The sequence below is a fragment of the Cricetulus griseus genome, chromosome 4 (genome assembly GCF_003668045.3).
Source record: "Cricetulus griseus strain 17A/GY chromosome 4, alternate assembly CriGri-PICRH-1.0, whole genome shotgun sequence".
Classification (NCBI taxonomy): domain Eukaryota; kingdom Metazoa; phylum Chordata; class Mammalia; order Rodentia; family Cricetidae; genus Cricetulus; species Cricetulus griseus.
The window spans coordinates 110,583,099-110,602,515 of NC_048597.1; the positions used below are offsets into that span (position 1 = coordinate 110,583,099).

Sequence of the window (19,417 nt, forward strand, 5' to 3'; positions counted from 1 at the left end):
CTAACCTGCAGGCAAGAGAGAGTAAATTTTCCCTCATGGCCCCTGTGCCAACTCACTCTCCCTGCCTGGAGAATTTTGGCACATAGCCCTTGGGTTATCTGGGAATGTTTTAGTTTTGGTTTTTGTCCCTTTCCCCCTTCTCCTTCTTTGCAGTTTTAGACTTCAGCTCTGTCCACTCATGTGGCTTAGAGGCAGGAGCAGCGTAGGTAATTTTGACTTCTCTCTATTTCCGCAAAGATTTTTCAATTTCTCCAAGCAACCCAGCTTCTATTCAATATCCTTCTGAAATCTAAATTTGGAAACTAACTCGAAATCAATTGCATTTCCTCTTACGCCACAGCTGCCCAGGGCTGACAGGGAACAGGGCTGGAGCTCGGGTGTTCCCACCTCCAATTCACTGTGCTGAGGACTTTGAAGGGGGAGCAAGGCTTGAATGACCCCTCTTCCTCTCCCCACAACTCACTGCAAGGGTCCTGAAAGAAAGGGGGAAAGCTATTTTCCTAATCCTTCACTCTGCCCTTCTCTCACCATATCAACCAGCTAAAACTAACAATATCTCTGTTTCTCACCTTTGTCATCTCTAAAATGAGAGAAATAAATAACTTCCTTAGAAGGTGACAGAAAAGGTGACAGGAAACCAAAAATCACGTACCGCATAACTGAGGAATTCCAACAACAACGAAATCAGTATCTGGGTCTATAAGAACCACTGGGCAACTGCTTTAACAGATTTTAAGAGTTTTGGATTCTTCTGTATGATTCTTAAAAGATTTTTTCCAGATGTTCTATGAGCTGATTTTATACTTCAGAAAAGAATATTAGACTATATTCATAACATAAAGTCATGCACCCAAAGATACTGATAGTGGCTAGTGTCTAACCTGGTACAGTGGCTAACCTGGTGTACCGCCTTACTTCTTGAAGTAGCTGGTTCCTTTCATTCAGGAAGGAAAAGACTAGACCAACTTCAAGACAGTTCAGGCAAGGTGGGGGAGAGAGATGGTGAGGGTAAGATGGGGGAGATAGACAGAAAGGAAAAATGGCTTAGATGAGATGATGGGGACATCATGGCAAAGGTGATATGCCAAAAGGAGGAAAGCATTTGGCCATATGGCATAGTCAAGATGGCAGAAGCAAAATGATAATAGGCAAGAAGGTATAGGCAAGGAAACAGAGGCAATATGATGAAGCCAAGACAGCTTTTTCACACACAGTCTTCCCAGTGAAGCCCTTCCCACCCCTCCCTTCACCACACCTTCCATCCCAGCCTTTGCAGTCTTGAGGTTATTTTCTCTGTGGCTATCATTTCCTTTGTAAAACCCAGCTCCCATCCAGCTATCAATAAACCTCAACTGCCCACCATATATGCAAGGCACAGATGGTAAGAGACAGGGTAGGATGTAAAAGTCTAAAATAGGGTTCCAGTCCTTTAAAAAGCCTAGAGTAATTTCTAGACTCCAAAGTTAAACCCACTGAGGCTTAAGAGCTCCAGTTAAGACTGCAAAGTGACCCTCGTTAAAGCCTTGAGCAGCTCAAAGCAATAGGACTCTTGCTCACATAACATTCAACAACCCTCAGCCACAAGCGCCAAGCCTGAATGGATGGATAGAATTGTGGACTGTTCAAAGAAATCAGCATAACCAGAACTTCTCAGGACCTATGCTTCAATGTGTAGGCTACAGAGCCAAAGGTCAATGAGGGATGTCTTGGCAAATAGGCAGAGATGACGCCAATCATGAGAACCAAGATGGAGATCCTCAGGGAACCGCTTGGACAGACCTGTGATCCCAACACTGAGGAGGTGGAGGCAGGAGGATTAGGAGTTCAAGGTCATCCTCAGCTACTTAGGGGAGTTTCAGGCTAGCTTGGGCTACATGAGATCCAGCCTCAAAACAAGCAAAAACAATCAAGCAAACCAAAACTCATCCAGATTGGGGGCAGGGTGGAATCTCCATGAATTTCTCCTGCTAGACCCAAGAGGCCACAGGAGGGCTTTAAGTAACCTGAGTGGGTTTTTGTTCATTTATTGGTATGTCTTTTGTTGCTCTGGAGATCAAACTTGGGACCTTGCATGTACTAGGCAAGCATTCTACCACTGAACTATATCCCTTGACCAGCTCCATGCAACTTAAAAATTGCCAACTTAAAAAATTGGCACTAAGGAGTTGGGTATGAGCTCCTGCTATGTGCCCAGTGCCTAGCTGCAGCTGAGGAATAAGGAACCCTAAATTCCTGGTATCCTTCTTTGTTGTCAGTGGCAATAGGTGTAGATGGGTACACAGCATGAGCCCAGATGAAGCCCTGGCCCCTTCCCTCCCTCCCCCAGCCTCCTGGAAGAGCAGGCAGCCAAGTATAACAGATGGAATAAGCAGTCCTCAAAACAAGAACAGACAAAGCCTGGTGCCCCTGAGGGCAGAGTGAAGATGGGGAGGGTCTCCTCCACATCACAACTTTTCCTTGTTCTGACCCTCCAGGTTGCATGTCCCTACAAATCACCCACAGTGTCCGGGAAGGCAGATTCTGCCAAGTTCCGGTTTGAAGTCATAGCTTACCCAGGAAAAGCTCTCAACTAAACTTCCAGCCTTCCTTTCCTAGCTCCCCACTCAACCAGTCAATTGGTTCTAGCTCCACAGCCCAGTTTCATCCTTCTTTCATGTTGAGACACAGTCTCATGTAGCCCAGGCTGGCCTCACGCTCCACAGGTAGCCAGTGATGATCTTGAAGCCTTATCCTTCTTTCTCCTCCTTAGGGCTGAGCTTAGAAGTTTGTGCCACCGTTCATGCAGTTTTAGGGATGGAACTCAGGGCCTCATGCAAGCTAGGCAAGGGCTCTACCAACTGAACTACACCTCCATCTCCCTAGCATGGGCATTTTCTGCAAAGCAAAAGGCTCGGAGAAAGAAGCCAGACCTAGAACCCCTTGAAAGCAAACCTTAGCTTCTGGTGAGTCCTACCCACCTGCTGGCTTTGTAATCTGAATGTGTCTTCTGCCCTTGCTAGGTCTGGTATAGGCAGAGGAGTATCTGATGGGGAATAAGAAGTTCATCAGAGGGAAAGTCTCAGACCCTACTCCCTGCTGTTGAACAGGAGCCCCTAGGACATGGAGCCCTGATTCTGCATCCACATAGACCCTGCAAGGGATTTTGATAGTAATGTCTAGGTAGGTAAGTAGGAACAGCAGCTAAGAGTCTCTACCCTAGGGTAACAAGCTCCAGAGTCATTTTAAAGCCCTGATAGTCACTGGGTGACTGCCTGCAAGTCTAAAGGGAGAAAGAAGGGCAGGTGCCTCACAGTATTATTGTAAATACTAAGGGGGTCGTGCTACCCTTAAAAAAACACCACATAGTGGTCCAAGAAAATGGTTCATTGGGTAAAGTGATAGCTTCACAGGACTTGCTAGCATTTACCTATAATCCTAGCCCTGGGTGGGGTGGCTGAGAAAAGATGGGCACAAGGGTTTGCTGGGCAACCAGACTAGCCAAAATAGCAGACTCCAGGTTCAGTACGAGACTGTATCTCAAAAAATAAGGCAGAGAAGTGACTGAGGAAGATACTAAACATTGACCCCTAGCTCCCACATGTATGTGCACACATGCATTCACACCACAATAGTAAACAAATTAATTAATAAACAAGTAAAAAGCACCACATAGAATTTTTATAATTGCCATTAAAAGGTGTGGCCATAACTTATTTCATGTCTCTAATGGAAACAGTTATGAAAATGGCCTTTGTTCCTGCAAATAGCTTGAGAGTGAGCAAGCTCTGGCTATATGGGGAGAGGGGTGTCTTATGAATGTGTTTCTATGCAGAAATATAATTCCAACCTTCCTACTCTTCTCACTTAGCCAGGCTGACCCTATACTTCTGATTCTCGTGCCTCACCTCCAGAGTGCTGAGCCCATACTTCTCTTCTTCTTCTTCTTCTTCTTCTTCTTCTTCTTCTTCTTCTTCTTCTTCTTCTTCTTCTTCTTCTCCTCCTCCTCCTCCTCCTCCTCCTCCTCCTCCTCCTCCTCCTCCTCCTTCTTCTTTTGGTTTTTCGAGACAGGGTTTCACTGTGGCTTTGGAGGCTGTCCTGGAACTCTCTCTGTAGACCAGGCTGGCCTCAAACTCAGAGATCGGCCTGCCTGCTGGGATTAAAGGTGTGTGGCACCATCACCCAGCTAAGCCCATACTCTTCTAATTGCTCTAGAAATAAACTGAGGGATTTGATCTTGTTTTGTTTGTTTTGTCTTGAGGACTTTGGGCTTCAACATGGCCTTGGTGGGCTGTCCTGATAGTCTGGTCTCATTACCTGTGCGAGGTACAATTAGGGCCACAGCTTCACACTAAAGGTGCAAGTTCAAAGCCCCCTGGATATTTATAGTATGATGCTAAGAAGACTATGGCATCTTTCTATGAATGCAGGAGGCTGCTCACATTCCTCTCCTGGGGCTGTCCAGAAGGGATCATCAAAGGGCAAGAAGAAGCCTGTCTTCCCCAGTCCTCTGCTACTTGCTATGTGCCTGGCCTGTGACTCTCATCAGTGAAGATAGGTTAAGTCTGGTTATATGGCTGTATCTACAGATCCATGTAGTTCATATAACACACACACACACACACACACACACACACACACACACACACACACACACGAAAAGAAATGTGTGCCTTGTAGCCAAGAACATAGGCTCTGTGGTCAACCAGCCTCTAAAGCTATATATATATATATATATACATATATATATATATATATATATTATATATATTATATACTTTAAAACTCAGAGTCTGGGGCCCGTGAGATGGCTTAGTGAGTAAAGGCAATAAAGCCTGAGGAGCTAAGATTATCCAGGACTCCATGGTAGAAAAGAGCTGGCTCTACTAAGTTGCTCTCTGACCTCTATATGTTCTCTGTGCTATGTGTGCAACCCACCAAATACACAACACACACACACACACACACACACACACAGAGAGAGAGAGAGAGAGAGAGAGAGAGAGAGAGAGAGACATGAAAAGAAATGTGTGCCTTGTAGCCAAGAACATAGGCTCTGTGGTCAACCAGCCTCTAAAGCACTACTTACTAACTACTTACTATACAGGCAGCTTGGTTAACTTTCCCCTGTCTTGTTTGCTGGGTTCTCCTGTGGGGAAGGGGCTGGAACCTCCTTGGACTAATGGTAATGCCCTATCATTGCACATTTGGTGCGGAGCTTGTAATGTCTCTCTAGTACACAGCCAAAACTACTATCAGTCATTACAACAGCTGACAGTTTCAGGCCATGGGAACATGCAAAAGGTGGGGAAGGGAAGAGAGAGCCAGGCTCGTGCACCCACTATGTCTTCTTTATACTAGATAGATGATGTGCCACTGTGAAGACAGCAAGTGTCCAGGAACCATCAGTCCCTTGAACCACGTGGAAACGGCAAAGTAGCTCTCCCACCCCTGCTCTTTCATGGTAGCTCATTTAGAATGTTTTAGATGGGACAGGATCTGAAAAATGCTACAAACCTAAATGCCATGCCTCCTTGTTTGGCGGAACTTTGTGAATGAACACCTGCTTGCCAGACTCACTGAGAACTTAAACCCCAATTGCTATTGGTTCAGAATCTCACTCTGCACCCAGGAAGAGGGGAGGGAAGAGTCTGCATTCTTAATGTTGCATTCAACCGAAAGAAATAATGTATTCATCCAAGCCTTCACTTTGCAAGCCATGACACCCACTTCCCTACCAGCTCCCCCCATCACACGCCATGCACTGACAGCTATGTCCTTCCTAGTGGTCCCCAGACTGCAATCCGTCCTGTCTAAGCTGGAGTCACAGCAGAAACCACGAGCCAACTGTAGTGACAGGTTTCTAGCATAAGACCAAACTTCCAGCTTGAGTACATTATGGGAAAGAAGCAGGTAATGGTTTCTACAATAGTCCCAGACAACGAGCCGGAATGGAAGGGAGAAACCAGAAGCATTCAGATGTCAGCTTAGAGTACACAGAACACAGAGAGCCAGGGAGAGCACCCTGTGCCCCCGCACGCACCACAACCTACGGGCGTCCGCGCACGTCCTTACCATTAAGCTGCCGGTAGACGATGTCCTCCAGCAGCGACAGGCGCTTCAGGACCGCATCCTGGATGGGGCTGGCGCTGTGCGTGCTGAGGTTAGCCACCTCTGCGCGAGGCCGGATCTCGTGGAAGGCGTCTCCGCTGCGCACCGCGATAGGCCGGCACTTAGCCAAAAAGATCACGAAGCCGGCCACCGCGATCAAGTTCAACACCAACAACACTTTGACTCTCCTCAGTGAAGCCATCAAACAACACGCCAGGTCCTTTCCCTGGACCCACGCCTCTACTAGCCTCACCTGTGAGGCACAGAGCAGCCTGAGACCGTGTGGACTCCTCACACTGGACAATGGCCAAGGGGTGGGGAATGAGGGGGATCCCTGCTGTTGCGGGAAAATGCCGATGCTCAGGCGACAGACCACTGAGAGGACAGGGCTGTTTGGGAACCAAGCGTGATCACTCACATGAAAAGCCTCTGGCTTACAAAAGTGTCCCTGAAACGTCTGCTCTGTCCACAGCACGCAGTCCCTTCTAAGAGGCAGCAAAAAATAAAGGTCCCAGGGTCTCTCCCCACAACACCCAGAACAGATCGCCTTTGGACTTTGAACCTCCGGAGACGTAGACCTTCAGGGACAACCCGGTGGTAGTCAGGATGCTCCAGAAATGTGGCGGGAGTGGCGCGCAGGTGCCCTGCTCTCGCTCTGCGCCCGTCGGCGGAAGAGCGCACCACTCCTGGAGTTGCACCGCCGACACTCTCTCCCGCAGGCGATCGTCGTGGGGCTAGGAAGGCGTTCTTCAGCAAAGGACCCGCTCTTCCTGGTGGGTGTCTTTGTTCAGCTCACCGGCCCTCTCCATCACTCCGGGAGGAGGAAAAGCCCGCTCCCGGTGCCCGCATCCTCCAGGCTCCGCAGTCACGCTCAAATCTCAATGACTCTCTCAAAGTGGGGGGGGGGGGGGAGACGGCAGTAAAGGGGCGGGAGCAGGGACCCAGCACTACGTTCTCTCCGCCCCTACCCCGCCCGCAAAACTCACCAGTGCGCACAGCGCCACGGGTTCCCGGACACGTTCCAAGTCCCCACACGAGCCTCTGGGGCCTGCCGGACACACTGGCCTGTCTCAGGAGGTGGTGCGTCGCGAGGCTGGCCGGAAGGAGGAGTCGGACCTCCAAAGTCACACCAGTTGTCTACACACCTCTCTAAAGCGGGGGAGGGATGCGCGCTGGTGCCTCCGCTGCCTGTCACCACGACCCGTGCAGCTTGTCCCAAGCCCCCAGGGGAATCAAGATCCGAGTGTCCCGATCACGGACGCAATGACACCGCGGCTGCGGCACTGAGAGTACACACGGTCCCCCAGGGGGATGGTGGGGTAGACCAGAGCGGCTAGGGAGACAGGAGGGGGATGCTCAGGTGGCGACAGAAGGCGGGGCGCGGTCCCAAGGGGAGCGGCTGAGGCGCCGACTCCTCCTCCGCGGTCCCTTGGTCACCCTCTTCCCTGAGAGACAGTCGCCGCCGCCGCTGCCACCCGCAGGCTGCGGAGCGCACAGCTAGGGGAAGCTGGCCAGCTCTTGCGCGCGCACCCGGAAAGGGTGGGGGCGTCTGGAGAGAGTGGGGAGCGCGCGGGACCCGGGAGCAGTCAAGTCATGTTGGCTGCTAAGGGCTGCGAGGGACCCTTGGGGTTCCCGGTGCTCTCTAAGCAGGCGGGTTTGTTCCTTCCCGGCAGACGAGGAAGATGTCCCTTTCTCTTGGCTAAGCCGCTCTGCTTAGCTTGGCCCAGAATGGCTAGAGGGAAAATCTGGCCTGGAGACTCGGATTCCGCTACTTTCGGAGCCAAGCCTTGTGTCTTTCTTGCTAGGGCCCTGGAAGATCTCTGGCTACCCCAGTTTCTGCTTCTGTGCTCACCCACACTTCTGTAAACACAAGGATTTATGGCCCTGCTCTGTCTGCATACCACCTTCTTTTCCCGAGACCCAGGAGTGCCTAAGACTGGAATCCGAACCTGCCCTCTGATTCTTTAATTTCTTAGGCCAGAGAAAGAAATCAGAGTCAACTGAGTGAATTCAGGGGCATCCACTTTATTCTTCCTACCCCACTAAAGTTTGCTGTTGATCACTGGTTAGTTTTGTTTCCTTGGTTTGGCTTTAGGATTCTAATTGGGGCGGGGCCAGGGGGAGTGAGTAGGTTTGGGGTTTGGGAAGTGGAGTGCTTGCCTAGCTCTCAAGTGGATCCCCAGCTCTTCACAAACCAGGCTTGCTGGTGGCAAACCTATGAGCCTAGCACTTGGGAGGTGGAGGCAGGAGGATAGGAATTCAAGATCCTCCTTGGCTACAAAGTAATTTCCAGGTTGGCATGAGTTTCTTTTGAAGGGAAGACGGGGGTTTTTGTTTTTTTTTGTTTGTTTGGACTTTGTTGGGATTATGGTGTTCCTTTGTTTATTCGGACACACTGAATCTAGGCTGGCCCCTAACTCCTGGTTCTTGACCCTCTTGACTTCACCTCCCAAGTACTGGGATGGCTATGGTTATAGTCACCAAGCCTGGCTCTCCATTTCAATAAAGGATTTTTTTGCTTGTTTGTTTTTTTTGGGGGGGTATATTTTCTGCTGTTGTTGGTTGTTATTTTAAACAATAACAGCAAGCACCTTTACAGTTTTACACATTGGGGGAAAAATACATGGAAAGCCAGGCGTGGTGGTGTGGGTACCCTCTTCTGCCACAAATTGTGAGGGAGACAAGAGGATCTTTCACTCAAGGCCAGGCTGGACAATTTGGTAAGAGCCCTCCCTTAAAATAAAAAACAAAGGGAAATTACAGACATATAGCTCATTGATACAGTGCTTTCTTAACAAATGTGAGGTCCTCAGTTTAATCCCCAAAGAAAGAGGTGTGTGTGTGTGTGTGTGTGTGTGTGTGTGTGTGTGTGTGTGTGTGTGTGTAAATCCACGGAGACCAGAAGAGGGCGTTTGGTTCCTTTAACTACAGTTACAGACATTTGTGAGTCACTGCTGTGGGCACTTGGATCCTGTGGTGGTCTGAATAGAAATGGCCCCTATAGACTCATGTTTTTGAGTACTTGGCACATAGGGAGTGGCACTATTAGGAAGTGTGGCCTTGTTGGAGTAGATGTGACCTTGTTGGAGGAAGTGTGTCACTGTGGAGGTGGGCTTTGAGGTCTCAAAAGCTCAATTGCTACCAGTGTGTCTCAGTCACCTTCTGCTGCCTGTGGACCAAATGCAGAACTCTCAGCTCCTTCTCCTGCTCCACGTCTGCCTGCATACTGTCAGGCTTCCCATCATGATGATAATGGACTAGACCTCTGAACTGTGAGGTTAAATGTTTTCCTTTATAAGACTTGCCTTGGTCATGGTGTCTCTTTACAGCAATAGAAACCCTGACTAAGACAATTCCACTTCTCATGGCAGAGCAGTAAGAAATGTCTCTAGTTCTACTTCCTTAAAAATATACTTAGTTGTGGAGGTGTGTGTGTGCCACAGCCCACACGTGGAGGTCAGAGGACAACTTTCAGGAGTTGGTTCTCTCCTTCCACTCTGCAGGTCTCAGGGATTGAACCCAAGTATGCTTGGAAGCAAGTGCCTTTACCTCCTTCAGTCAGCCCACGGGCCCCCACTTCTATTTTTCATTTCTTTGGAACCTGCTCAACAAGATCCTTAAGGTATTGAATTTTTATAATCTACAGTGAACTGAGTTTAAAAAAAAACAGTTTAATAAAAAGCCATATCAAAAAGCATGGAAGAAGCACTTTTAAACATTTGTGAGATAAGAAGGAAGTTGGGTGCAAGGAAACAGTGGCTTCCCTGGCATTCGGATCATCAGGGATTGGCTGGAGCCAGGTTTCCACAGCTGTTCCCTGGAGACCAGGCCAGCCAGTGTCAGAGACACAGCAATGGGTGGAGGCAAGCTGGTGAAAGGGCTGGAAGATGTAATGTCCTTGCTCAATCCCATAATTGTGGGTCACCGTCCCCTTATCCCCCACCCTCCCAAAATATAGGACAATTCAGTCAGAGGATAGTGTAGTATACTTATTTCACCAGAGTTTTGTATGACGTGGGAGCCTTCAGACTTTGAGGTGCAAGGGAAATTTGGTTTGGTTAGGTTAGGTTTGGGTTTGGGTTTGATTTTTTTGAGCTCAGTCTCACTATGTAGCACAGACTGACCTAAAAATTGTGATCCTCCTGCCTCAGCTTCTCAAGTGCTAGGATTACAAGTGCATACCACCATGCCCAGATTGTGAACTGTTTATTTTTATGCAATGAAGAATGGATAGCCATGAAGAAAAGTAATAGGACAAAAGGCCTGAAATGAAAATAATAGATGGAGGTAAGGGGTGAGCACTTATGTAGCCCTTTACCACTGAACCAAACCCCCAGCCCCTCACTGGGGGATTCTAGGCAGGTGCTCTACCACTGAGCCACACCCCAGCCCCTCACTGGGGGATTCTAGGCAGGAAGTCTACCACTGAGCTGCATTCCTGGTACAGGATGGGGTTTTCACTGCAGGGTTTCAGGACCTGAGTGTGCCTGTATGAAAATGTGGTTCCTGCTTTGTCCATGATAGTGGGCCACTTCTTGAGATTAGAATGTCAATAATTTTTTTATGAACATAGATGTTCCACAGACTGTATGTAGAAGCTGGGGAGAAAAAAGCCTGTAGATATATCATTAAGCCACCAGCTCATCTAGGCCACAGGGGCACATGAACTCTCTGACTCTAAGCTAAGGTGAAAATCAAATGCTCTGGAGTGGAAACTTGCCTGTAAACTTTCCCATTTCTTGAACTCTGTTCCCCCGTTTTTTAAAATATGTTTCCCCAATCTGGAAATCCCACCTGGGTTTATAGCAATTTACTGATAGAAAAATGAAAAGTACCCACACAGGCTTTGCATGTGAACATTTAGTTGCAAGTCTGTGGTGCTATTCAGGAGTGTTATGGAACCCTCAGTAGATGCAATCTTTCTAGAGAAAGTATATCAGTGGGCTACCAACCAGCTCCCAAATCATGATATGGAACTTATTATTGGTTTTGACTGTTCAGCCTTAGCTTAGCTCTTATTGTAATTGGTTTCTCTTTATCTACCTTTTGCCTTGGGGCTTTTTTTACCTCTCTCTCTCTCTCTCTCTCTCTCTCTCTCTCTCTCTCTCTTTTTCTTTCTTTCTTTCTTTCTATCTGTATGTCTTGCTTTCCTGCTTAATCCAGTGTCTAGCTGGCTTGTGGCTGCCTGGTTTCTAGCCCCAGGCATATCCCTCTCTTTCTCCCTCATTCTCTTCTCTCTCTCTTCATGAGTCTAGATTTCTATTTATTCTGTCTGCCTGCCAGCCTCACCCATCCTTTCTCTGCCTAACTATTGGCTATTCAGCTTTCTATTAGACCAATCAGCTGTCTTAGGCAAGCAAGGTGAAACAGCAACACATCTTTTCATAATTAAACAAATGCAGCATAAACAAATGTAACACATTTTTGCATTACAGCAGAAACAAATGTAACTCACATTCACATAGTTAAAGTAATATTCCATAGCATAAACAATGTAACACCCCTTTAGACAGTTAAAGTAATATTCTACAGAAGAAACAAATGTGACACATATCTCTACATAGTTAAATATTCCACAAGAACTAGGGACAGGCTTTGAGAGCTGATAATCTTGCTCCACTTCCTGGGTCAGTTTCCCTTTGCTTTCTGTGTGTGGTTGAAGGAGTGACATGTCATCTTCCAGATCTGACTACCAGCTGTCATGCCACCCTCAAGGCTTCCCCATCTATCAGACTCCTTGCTGGAACTATAAGCCAAGATAAACTCTATTTCCATAAGGCACTTTGGCAAATAAAAAGTAACAATACAAAAGTTTGGACTAGGGATAATGGAGTTGTTGCTGTGAAGATCATGACTGTATTGGTTTTTGGAGGAATGTGAAATACTTAGAAGTTTGAACTAGGAAACTAGGAACTAGGTTGAATGCTGTAGGCAGAGCCTAACAGGTTCTTTTAATAGGAGTCCAAGTGACAGCTTTGCTGAAGGTAAATGTAGATTGTAGAGACCTGGCTCACAGAGTTTCCAAGGGAAGCAAGGACTTTAAGAGCAACTGGGCTAGAGGCCACTTGTATGATATTTTGACAAAGAATTTGGCTGCCTTCTGACCCTTTCCTAAGAATTTAGGTAAGGCTGAATTAAAAAGTACTGAATATCAATCCTTTACATAAAATGGTGTGGTATGAACTATTTACATCATCCTATGTACTTTTAAATTGTCTATCTAAGCCAGCTTGGGTGGTACAGAACTATAATTCCAATGGTTGGAAGGCTGAGGCAGGAGGATCATAATGAGGTTTCAGGCCAGCACCGACTTAAGAGTAAGATCCTGTCTCAAAACAAAAATTGGAAAACCAAAAATAAAAACAAAGGAGCTCATCTCTAGATCACTAACACTAACAGGACATAATTGCTATGGGAATCATTAGTGTTGCACTGTTTAGGGAACAATGATACAGGAAATTAAGGTTAGTACATGCTCAGTACAGAGGATATGTAATATGTGTGTTTGTCACAGGATGCTTCTGGATGTCAGAGGGCAGCTTCGGGTGTCATCCTCACCATCTACCTTATTTGAGCCAGGGCCTTTTGTTTACTGATGTGTATGCCAGGCTATCTGTCCTGTTAGCTCCTCGGGACTCTCCTGTCTCCACCCTCCATCTCACCATCTGAGTGATAGGATGGTAGACACATGCTATCATGTTGAGTTCTCAGTGGATTCTGAGGACCCACCTCAGGTCTCATACCTGGACAGTAAGCACTTTCCTCACCCACTAAACCATCTCTCCCAGTCCCCCTTCTCCCCCCTAGCATTTTCCATTTGCAGTTGGTTACGTCTGAGGATCTATAGGACTGAGTGTATATATAAGAATGTAAGTAGTTGAATATCTGTTGTGAGCTAGCAGTTCCGAAGGCAGTGGTGTTGAGAGAGCCAAGGCTGGCAGAACTATCACATGGCTTCAGAGCCTGGTGGAGAAAAGACTCAGGACAGAGGCCCAGATGTTTCTATGAACGAAGATTGAACGGATAGCAAAGGAATGAATTAAATCAGTTCTGCTTGCTGGGTAAATCCACAGGCCCACAGAGCCACAACAACTACATCCACATAAATGAAAGAGCATCGCAGAGCCCTGTCCTTCAGTCTCCCAAAAGGGGTGGTGATGTTCCCCCAACCAATAGTTGCCTCTGTCTTTACACCATGTGCCCCAACCCTGCTAGAGAAACCAACCAGCAAACCTACATATCTCTGTCTGAGTGGTCTGTCACCAAGAGGTGTGGACTGTGTTCCATTTCTGTCACTAAGGAACAAATTAGTCCTTGACTTTAAACACACACACACACACACACACACACACACACACACACACACACACTTATTTTTATTGACAATGTTGTCAGACAAGGTCTTACTATGTATCCTGGGCTTGCTTGGAACTCACTAGGTAGCCAAGACTAGTTTCAAACTGCCTCAGACTCCAGAGTGCTGGGAACCAGAGCCATGTACCACCACACTTGAATGTTTTAATATTTTAAGCTAAGAAATCTGAAGCTGGCACGTGGAGAGCAGTGCAAGTGAGACCCTATCCCTAAAAAGGAAAGAAAGAGCGGGAAAAGAAGGAGGAGAATAAAGGTCAGAGGAGGGGGGAGGAGGGAGGAATTATCACAATGGATCCTCAATTTTTTCTTCTTTATGAAACTCACTTAAACTACAAAAATCTTTGTTCTGAGGCCATAATTCCCAGTGCTCTGAGTCTGGGGTCACAATACTCTGGCTATCAATAATCTACCAATGTGTTGATGACTGGATGGACTACTGGAAGTGGTGGAATTGTATGCCTGTCCTCAAGTTCCATTTCAGTAATATGTATCCTGGGCTGGAGGATGGCTCAGAAGGTAAAGTGCTGGCTGTAAAATCCCTAGGACCTGAGTTAGCATCCCCAGAACCCACATAAAGTCAGGTACTGGAGAACATGTATCCGCGATCCCATCACTCCAACATAGAGATGGGACACAGAGACAGAGACTTCCCTGATGTTCACGGGGAGCTAGCCTGATATACACAGTAGTAAGCAACAAGACTCCTCCTCAAACAAGGTGGAAGGTGACACTAACACATGAGGTTCTCTGACCTCCACGCATGTGCTATGGTACTTGCATGCCCCCCCCCCCACACACACACAACATAAAAACTTTTTGACCCTTTAAAAACTTTTAAAAAGGCAAAATCCCAGCCTAGCATCCCATTCCTCCAATCAAAGGAATCAAAATATGTGCCATTTATGCACATCTATCTAGGATTCTAAGGCTCAGTGATTGCTAGCCACCCTTGTAACTATTCACCCACATTTCTGCCACTTGGTGCAAGGTAACTAACATTAAAAGCCATATTCTGTATCTACATCATGGCTTACACAGTAACACTGGCTAAATACGTAAAACACATGAATAGGGGCTGAGGACATGGCTCGGTGGGTAAGGAAGGTACTTGCTAGGCACGTATGGGGACCTGAGTTTGATCCCCAGAACCCAGATGTTTTATTTTTTAAAAAAGAAAACTGGGCAGGTAGCTGTGATGGATAATGAGTTGTCAATTAGACTATTTCTTTTTGATGGCAGTCCACGTAAAAGGACATGAAAGAAGGAAGCTTTTTGTGTTTTTGTCTGTTTGACCTCGCTCTTGACAAGGTCATCTATTCTGCCACTGAGGCATTCCTTCACTGTTAGGGGATGAGAACATACTTCCCTGGGATTCCATCATAGACCAAAGACCAGCTGAGACAGCCAGCCTTGTAGACTGAACATCTACAGGGTTCTTGACTTTCCATCAGGACACAGCCATTGTTGAGCTAGCCAGAACACAGTCTCCAAGACACTCTAATAAATCTCATATATATGGGATTTAATATAAAAGTGTATATATATATATATATATATATATATGTGTGTGTGTGTGTGTGTGTGTGTGTGTATGCATATGTGTGTATATTGTAAATATACATATATTTTAAATACACATATGTAACATGTGTTTATGTGATATGTAATAGGTGTGTATATGTCCATATATGTAATATGTAATGTTTATGATATGTATATAATATGTATGGGTGTGTGTATATGCAGTGTGTATATATTAAATACATATATATGTAAATGTTAATGTATATATATATATATCCTATATACATAATATCTCATGTGTGTGTGTATGTGTGTGTGTCTTATGAGTTCTGTTCCTGTAGAGAACCTTGATTATTATAGTGGCACATGCCTGTAATCCCAGCACTATGGAGGCAGAGACAGGAAAATCCTTAGAGCTTGCTTGATAGTCATGAAAGTCAAATTGGTGAGCCCCAGGTTCACTAAGAGACCCGATGGTTTTTTTTGTTGTTGTTTTGTTTTGTTTGTTTGCTTGCTTGTTTTCGATACAGGGTTTCTCTATGTAGCCCTTACTCTGTCCTGGAGCTCACCCTGTAGGGCAGGCTGGCCTTGAACTCGGAGATCACTTACCTCTGCCTCCCAAGTGATGGAATTAAAGACATGGATCTCCACTGCCTGGCTTCTTAACTTTTAACTACTACTGGGTTTATAGTATTTGGCATGAATGTTCTACCACAGAGCAGGCCTTCAAACCTATCCAAGAGCAGTTTATTACTCCCTTAACAGTTGTGCTACTGTGGCCTCAGTGGGCACATTTTGCATGTCAGGTTGGCATCGTAGTTTGCAGGGCTCACAATTCTCATAGCATCTGCAGTTGCCTGTGCTGAGCCTGCACAAGGCAAAACCTATCAACAGCCAATGATGGATCAGTGATGGTCCCATGAGGCCCTAATCCTTGATGTTAAACTATTGGCAACTGGTAGATTCTGGAGGAGGGACAGTCATTGCCTTCATCTGTGTACCCAACAGAGTGTCTGCCAGGTTACAAATGACAGTTCTAAATCTGAGGCCACATAGACTGCACTTGTTAAAATCAGTGTGTCACAAAACAAAACAAACAGGCATTAATGTAGAGAGGGGATCTTTAGAGGGGATGGAGACAACAGAAGTGGAAGGAAAAAGGGCGACTGTAAGAGTAAACTGAATGCCTTATATACACATGAGAAATTGCCAATGAATACATTTAATTAGAGTATTAACAACAATAATTTTACAAGTAAAGGTCTAAGGATATATCTAATAGAATACATGCATAGCTGCATAGCATGTGTGAAGCCCTACATGTAATCCCCAGTATCAAAAATGGAAAGGAGAGAGAAAGGGAGAAAAGAGGAAAAGGGGGAGGGCAGGGAAGAGGGAAGCAGGGAGTAAAGGCAGGGGAAGAGGAGGAGGAGGGAGAGGAGAGGAGAATGGGGGAAAGAGGTGGACAGAGGAAGACAGAGGAGATGGAAAAGGGAGGACAAGGAAAGGAAGAGGGAAAAATACATGAGCAGTTTCTGGCCTGGATGGGACAACAGACTTGACCCACAGTGGCTCATGCCTATGCCCTACCTGATATACAGACTATTTCTACTGGAATTTAGTTCTGTCTGTGATTATATATACCTAGACTTTGATTCCTATAAAAAGAAATACAAGAAACATTTGAATACGATGGAAAGAGAAAGCCTCTTTGTGGCCAGTGCAGAGTATGTGGGAGAATTTCTTTATAGATATTCATAAACCTAACATAAAACATCTGCCCTGTGCCTTCCAGACCCATAATAACTTCACAGAGCTTAGTGTATTCATCCTTCAACACAGACGTATAAAAAGTCATGTGAACTGACACTTTCAGGGTTCAAAAACCATTGCTTTTTTCTAGAGCCTGCCTCTTACAAATGACTAGGTTTTATTCCTAACACAACCAGTGTTGTTTTATATGGAACCACTGGACCTCAGTCAGTTCTTCAATGCCCCTCCTCTCTCTCTCTCTCTCTTTGGGGGGGGGGCAGGAATTAACATCAGGTGTCTTCTTCAGTAACTCACCACCTTATTTTTACCACCTTAGTTTTTGAGACAAGATCTCTCACTGAGCCCCATTCAGTATGACTCACTGGCCACCAAGCCCCAGGGACATGCCCGTCTGCCTTTCCAGAACTGGGACTACAGGCACTAGTTGCCAAGCCCTGCTTTTTATGGACTTAGAATCACCATGGAAACACACCTTCAGGTATATTTGTGAGGGTGTCTCCAGAGAGATTTAGCAGAGGGAGGGAAAAAAAAGACCCGCCCTGAATGTGGGCAGACGCATCCCATAGGCTGGGGTCCTGGCTCACATAAAAAGGAGAAAGTGACCTGAACACCCAGGCTCTTTTCTCTCTCCTTCCAGCTGCCTCCAGTTCCTATCACCATGCCTTCCCCACCATGGTGGACTTCATCCTTGAACTGTGAGCCACAAGACACCTTTCCTTCCTTAAGTGGCTTCTGTCAGGGATTGTCTCACAGCTATGAATAAAGAACTGCTGGGGTTTTGCAGCATCCAAAGCAGCGAGCGCCACTTAAAAGACAGACAATTTTCATCATTCCAGCAAGTTCCCTTCTGTACCCTTCTAACTAACCGGGTCTCTCTAAACTCTATTTCCAGAAACAAGCTGATTTGGTTTACATATAAATGAAATTATGCATTATGTACTTCTTCTTTCACTCAAAACAACTATTTTGATATTAATTCATATTGTACCATATATCAATAATTCATTCTTTGCTCTGTGATTTAAAAAAATATTCAATTACCTGGAGACATTCCAGTTTCTTTACCAAGACCTATTTTTTTAATCTATTTTTCATACTTCTGGGATTGAAGCTGAAGGACTCACGTGTGCTAGGCAAATGCTCAACCACTGAATTATATTCCTGCTCCTCTTGTCCTTTAAGACAGGAGCTCACTAAGTTCCTAAACGTTGCCTGGACTTCACCCTGTAGCTCAGACAGGCCTTGAATTTATGATCCTTCTCCCCTCAACCTCTGAGGTAATCAAAGTTACATACCTGAGGTAGCAGTGTCATGTTAGGGACCTTAGAGATTTCTGTTTTGCTGTTAGGAATACAACAGCTAAGAACATTCATGGATAAGCCTTTTTTGTTCTAAAATTTTTATTATATCTTACTCGTGTGTGTGTGTGTGTGTGTGTGTGTGTGTGTGTGTGTGTGTGTGAGAGAGAGAGAGAGAGAGAGAGAGAGAGAGAGAGAGAGAGAACATACATATATGTATGAATGCATGTACTCTGTCCTATAGGTAAAAGTCAGAGGACAACTTGGGGGAGTCAGTTCTCTCCTTCCACCATGGGGTCCTGGAAATCAAGCCTGTGTTGTCAGACTTGGTGTGTGGCACTTTTACTCACTGACCCCATCTTACCATCCTGGTAAACCTTTATTGGAACATATTTTTGTGTGTTCTGAGTTCATGCCTAAGCATATAACTGCAGTAAGATGTAGACACGTTTTCCTTCATATTCTACATCCTTGAAAAATGGCTTTTTTTTTAATTTAGCCATTGTTGTGGGTAAAAAGTGTCTCCTTATTGTGGGTTTGTTGCCAGTGTGGTTTTTAGACAGGGTCTCACTTTGTAGCCCAGGCTAGCCTTGAACTTAAAGCAAACCTCCTGCCTCAGCCTACCAAGTATTGGAATTTGTCTCAATTAGGGTTTCTACTGCTGTGATGAAACACCATGACCAAAAAAACCAAGTTGGGGAGGAAAGAGTTTATGTGACTTACAATTCTACATTGTATTCTATAAGTGAAGGGAAGTCAGAACAGGAACTCAAGCAGGGAAGGAACCTGGAGGCAGGAGCTGATGCAGAAGCCATGAAGGGGTGCTGCTTACTGGCTTGCTCGACCTGTTTTCTTATAGAACCCAGGACCATCTGCCCAGGGATGGCACCATCCGCAATGCATTGCACCCCCATCAATCACTAATTAAGAAAATGCTATACACGCTTGCCTGTGGCCCCATCTTGTGAAGACATTTTCTTAAAGGAGGTTCCTTCTCTGAGATGACTTTAGCTTGTGTCAAGTTGACATAAAACTGTCCAGCACAGGATTACAAAGGTCAATCACCAAACCTGGCTCATTTTCATTTTGTCTGTTAATGAATTATAATAAACACACATGTGTCTTTAGGTCACTCAAAGATCTCCTACCAGGAAGCATTTGGTCAAATACCTCCTTCCTGTTTTCCTTCCCCTTCCCACCTCCCTCCCCCTTTCCTTCCTTTTTCCCTTCCTTTGTTTTGTTTTTGAATGGGTCTCCTCACACAGTCCAGGCTGTGATGTCCCTACCTCAGCCTCCATAGTGCTGGGATTGTGGGTCTATGCCACCACATCTGGCCTCATTTCCATTTTTCAATAAACTGT

At 45.9% G+C, this 19,417-nt stretch overlaps 1 protein-coding gene across 1 annotated transcript in view; it reads right to left on the reverse strand.

Moving 5' to 3' along the window:
• Positions 1 to 6,289, reverse strand: part of Galnt17 (polypeptide N-acetylgalactosaminyltransferase 17) — a 390,566-nt gene extending 384,277 nt beyond the window's left edge. Inside the window, exon 1 of the mRNA XM_027416099.2 lies at positions 6,052 to 6,289. Within this exon, the coding sequence (XP_027271900.1) occupies positions 6,052 to 6,289 (238 nt within the window). The remainder of the gene's footprint in view (positions 1 to 6,051) is intronic.
• Between the last annotated feature and the right edge of the window lie 13,128 nt (positions 6,290 to 19,417).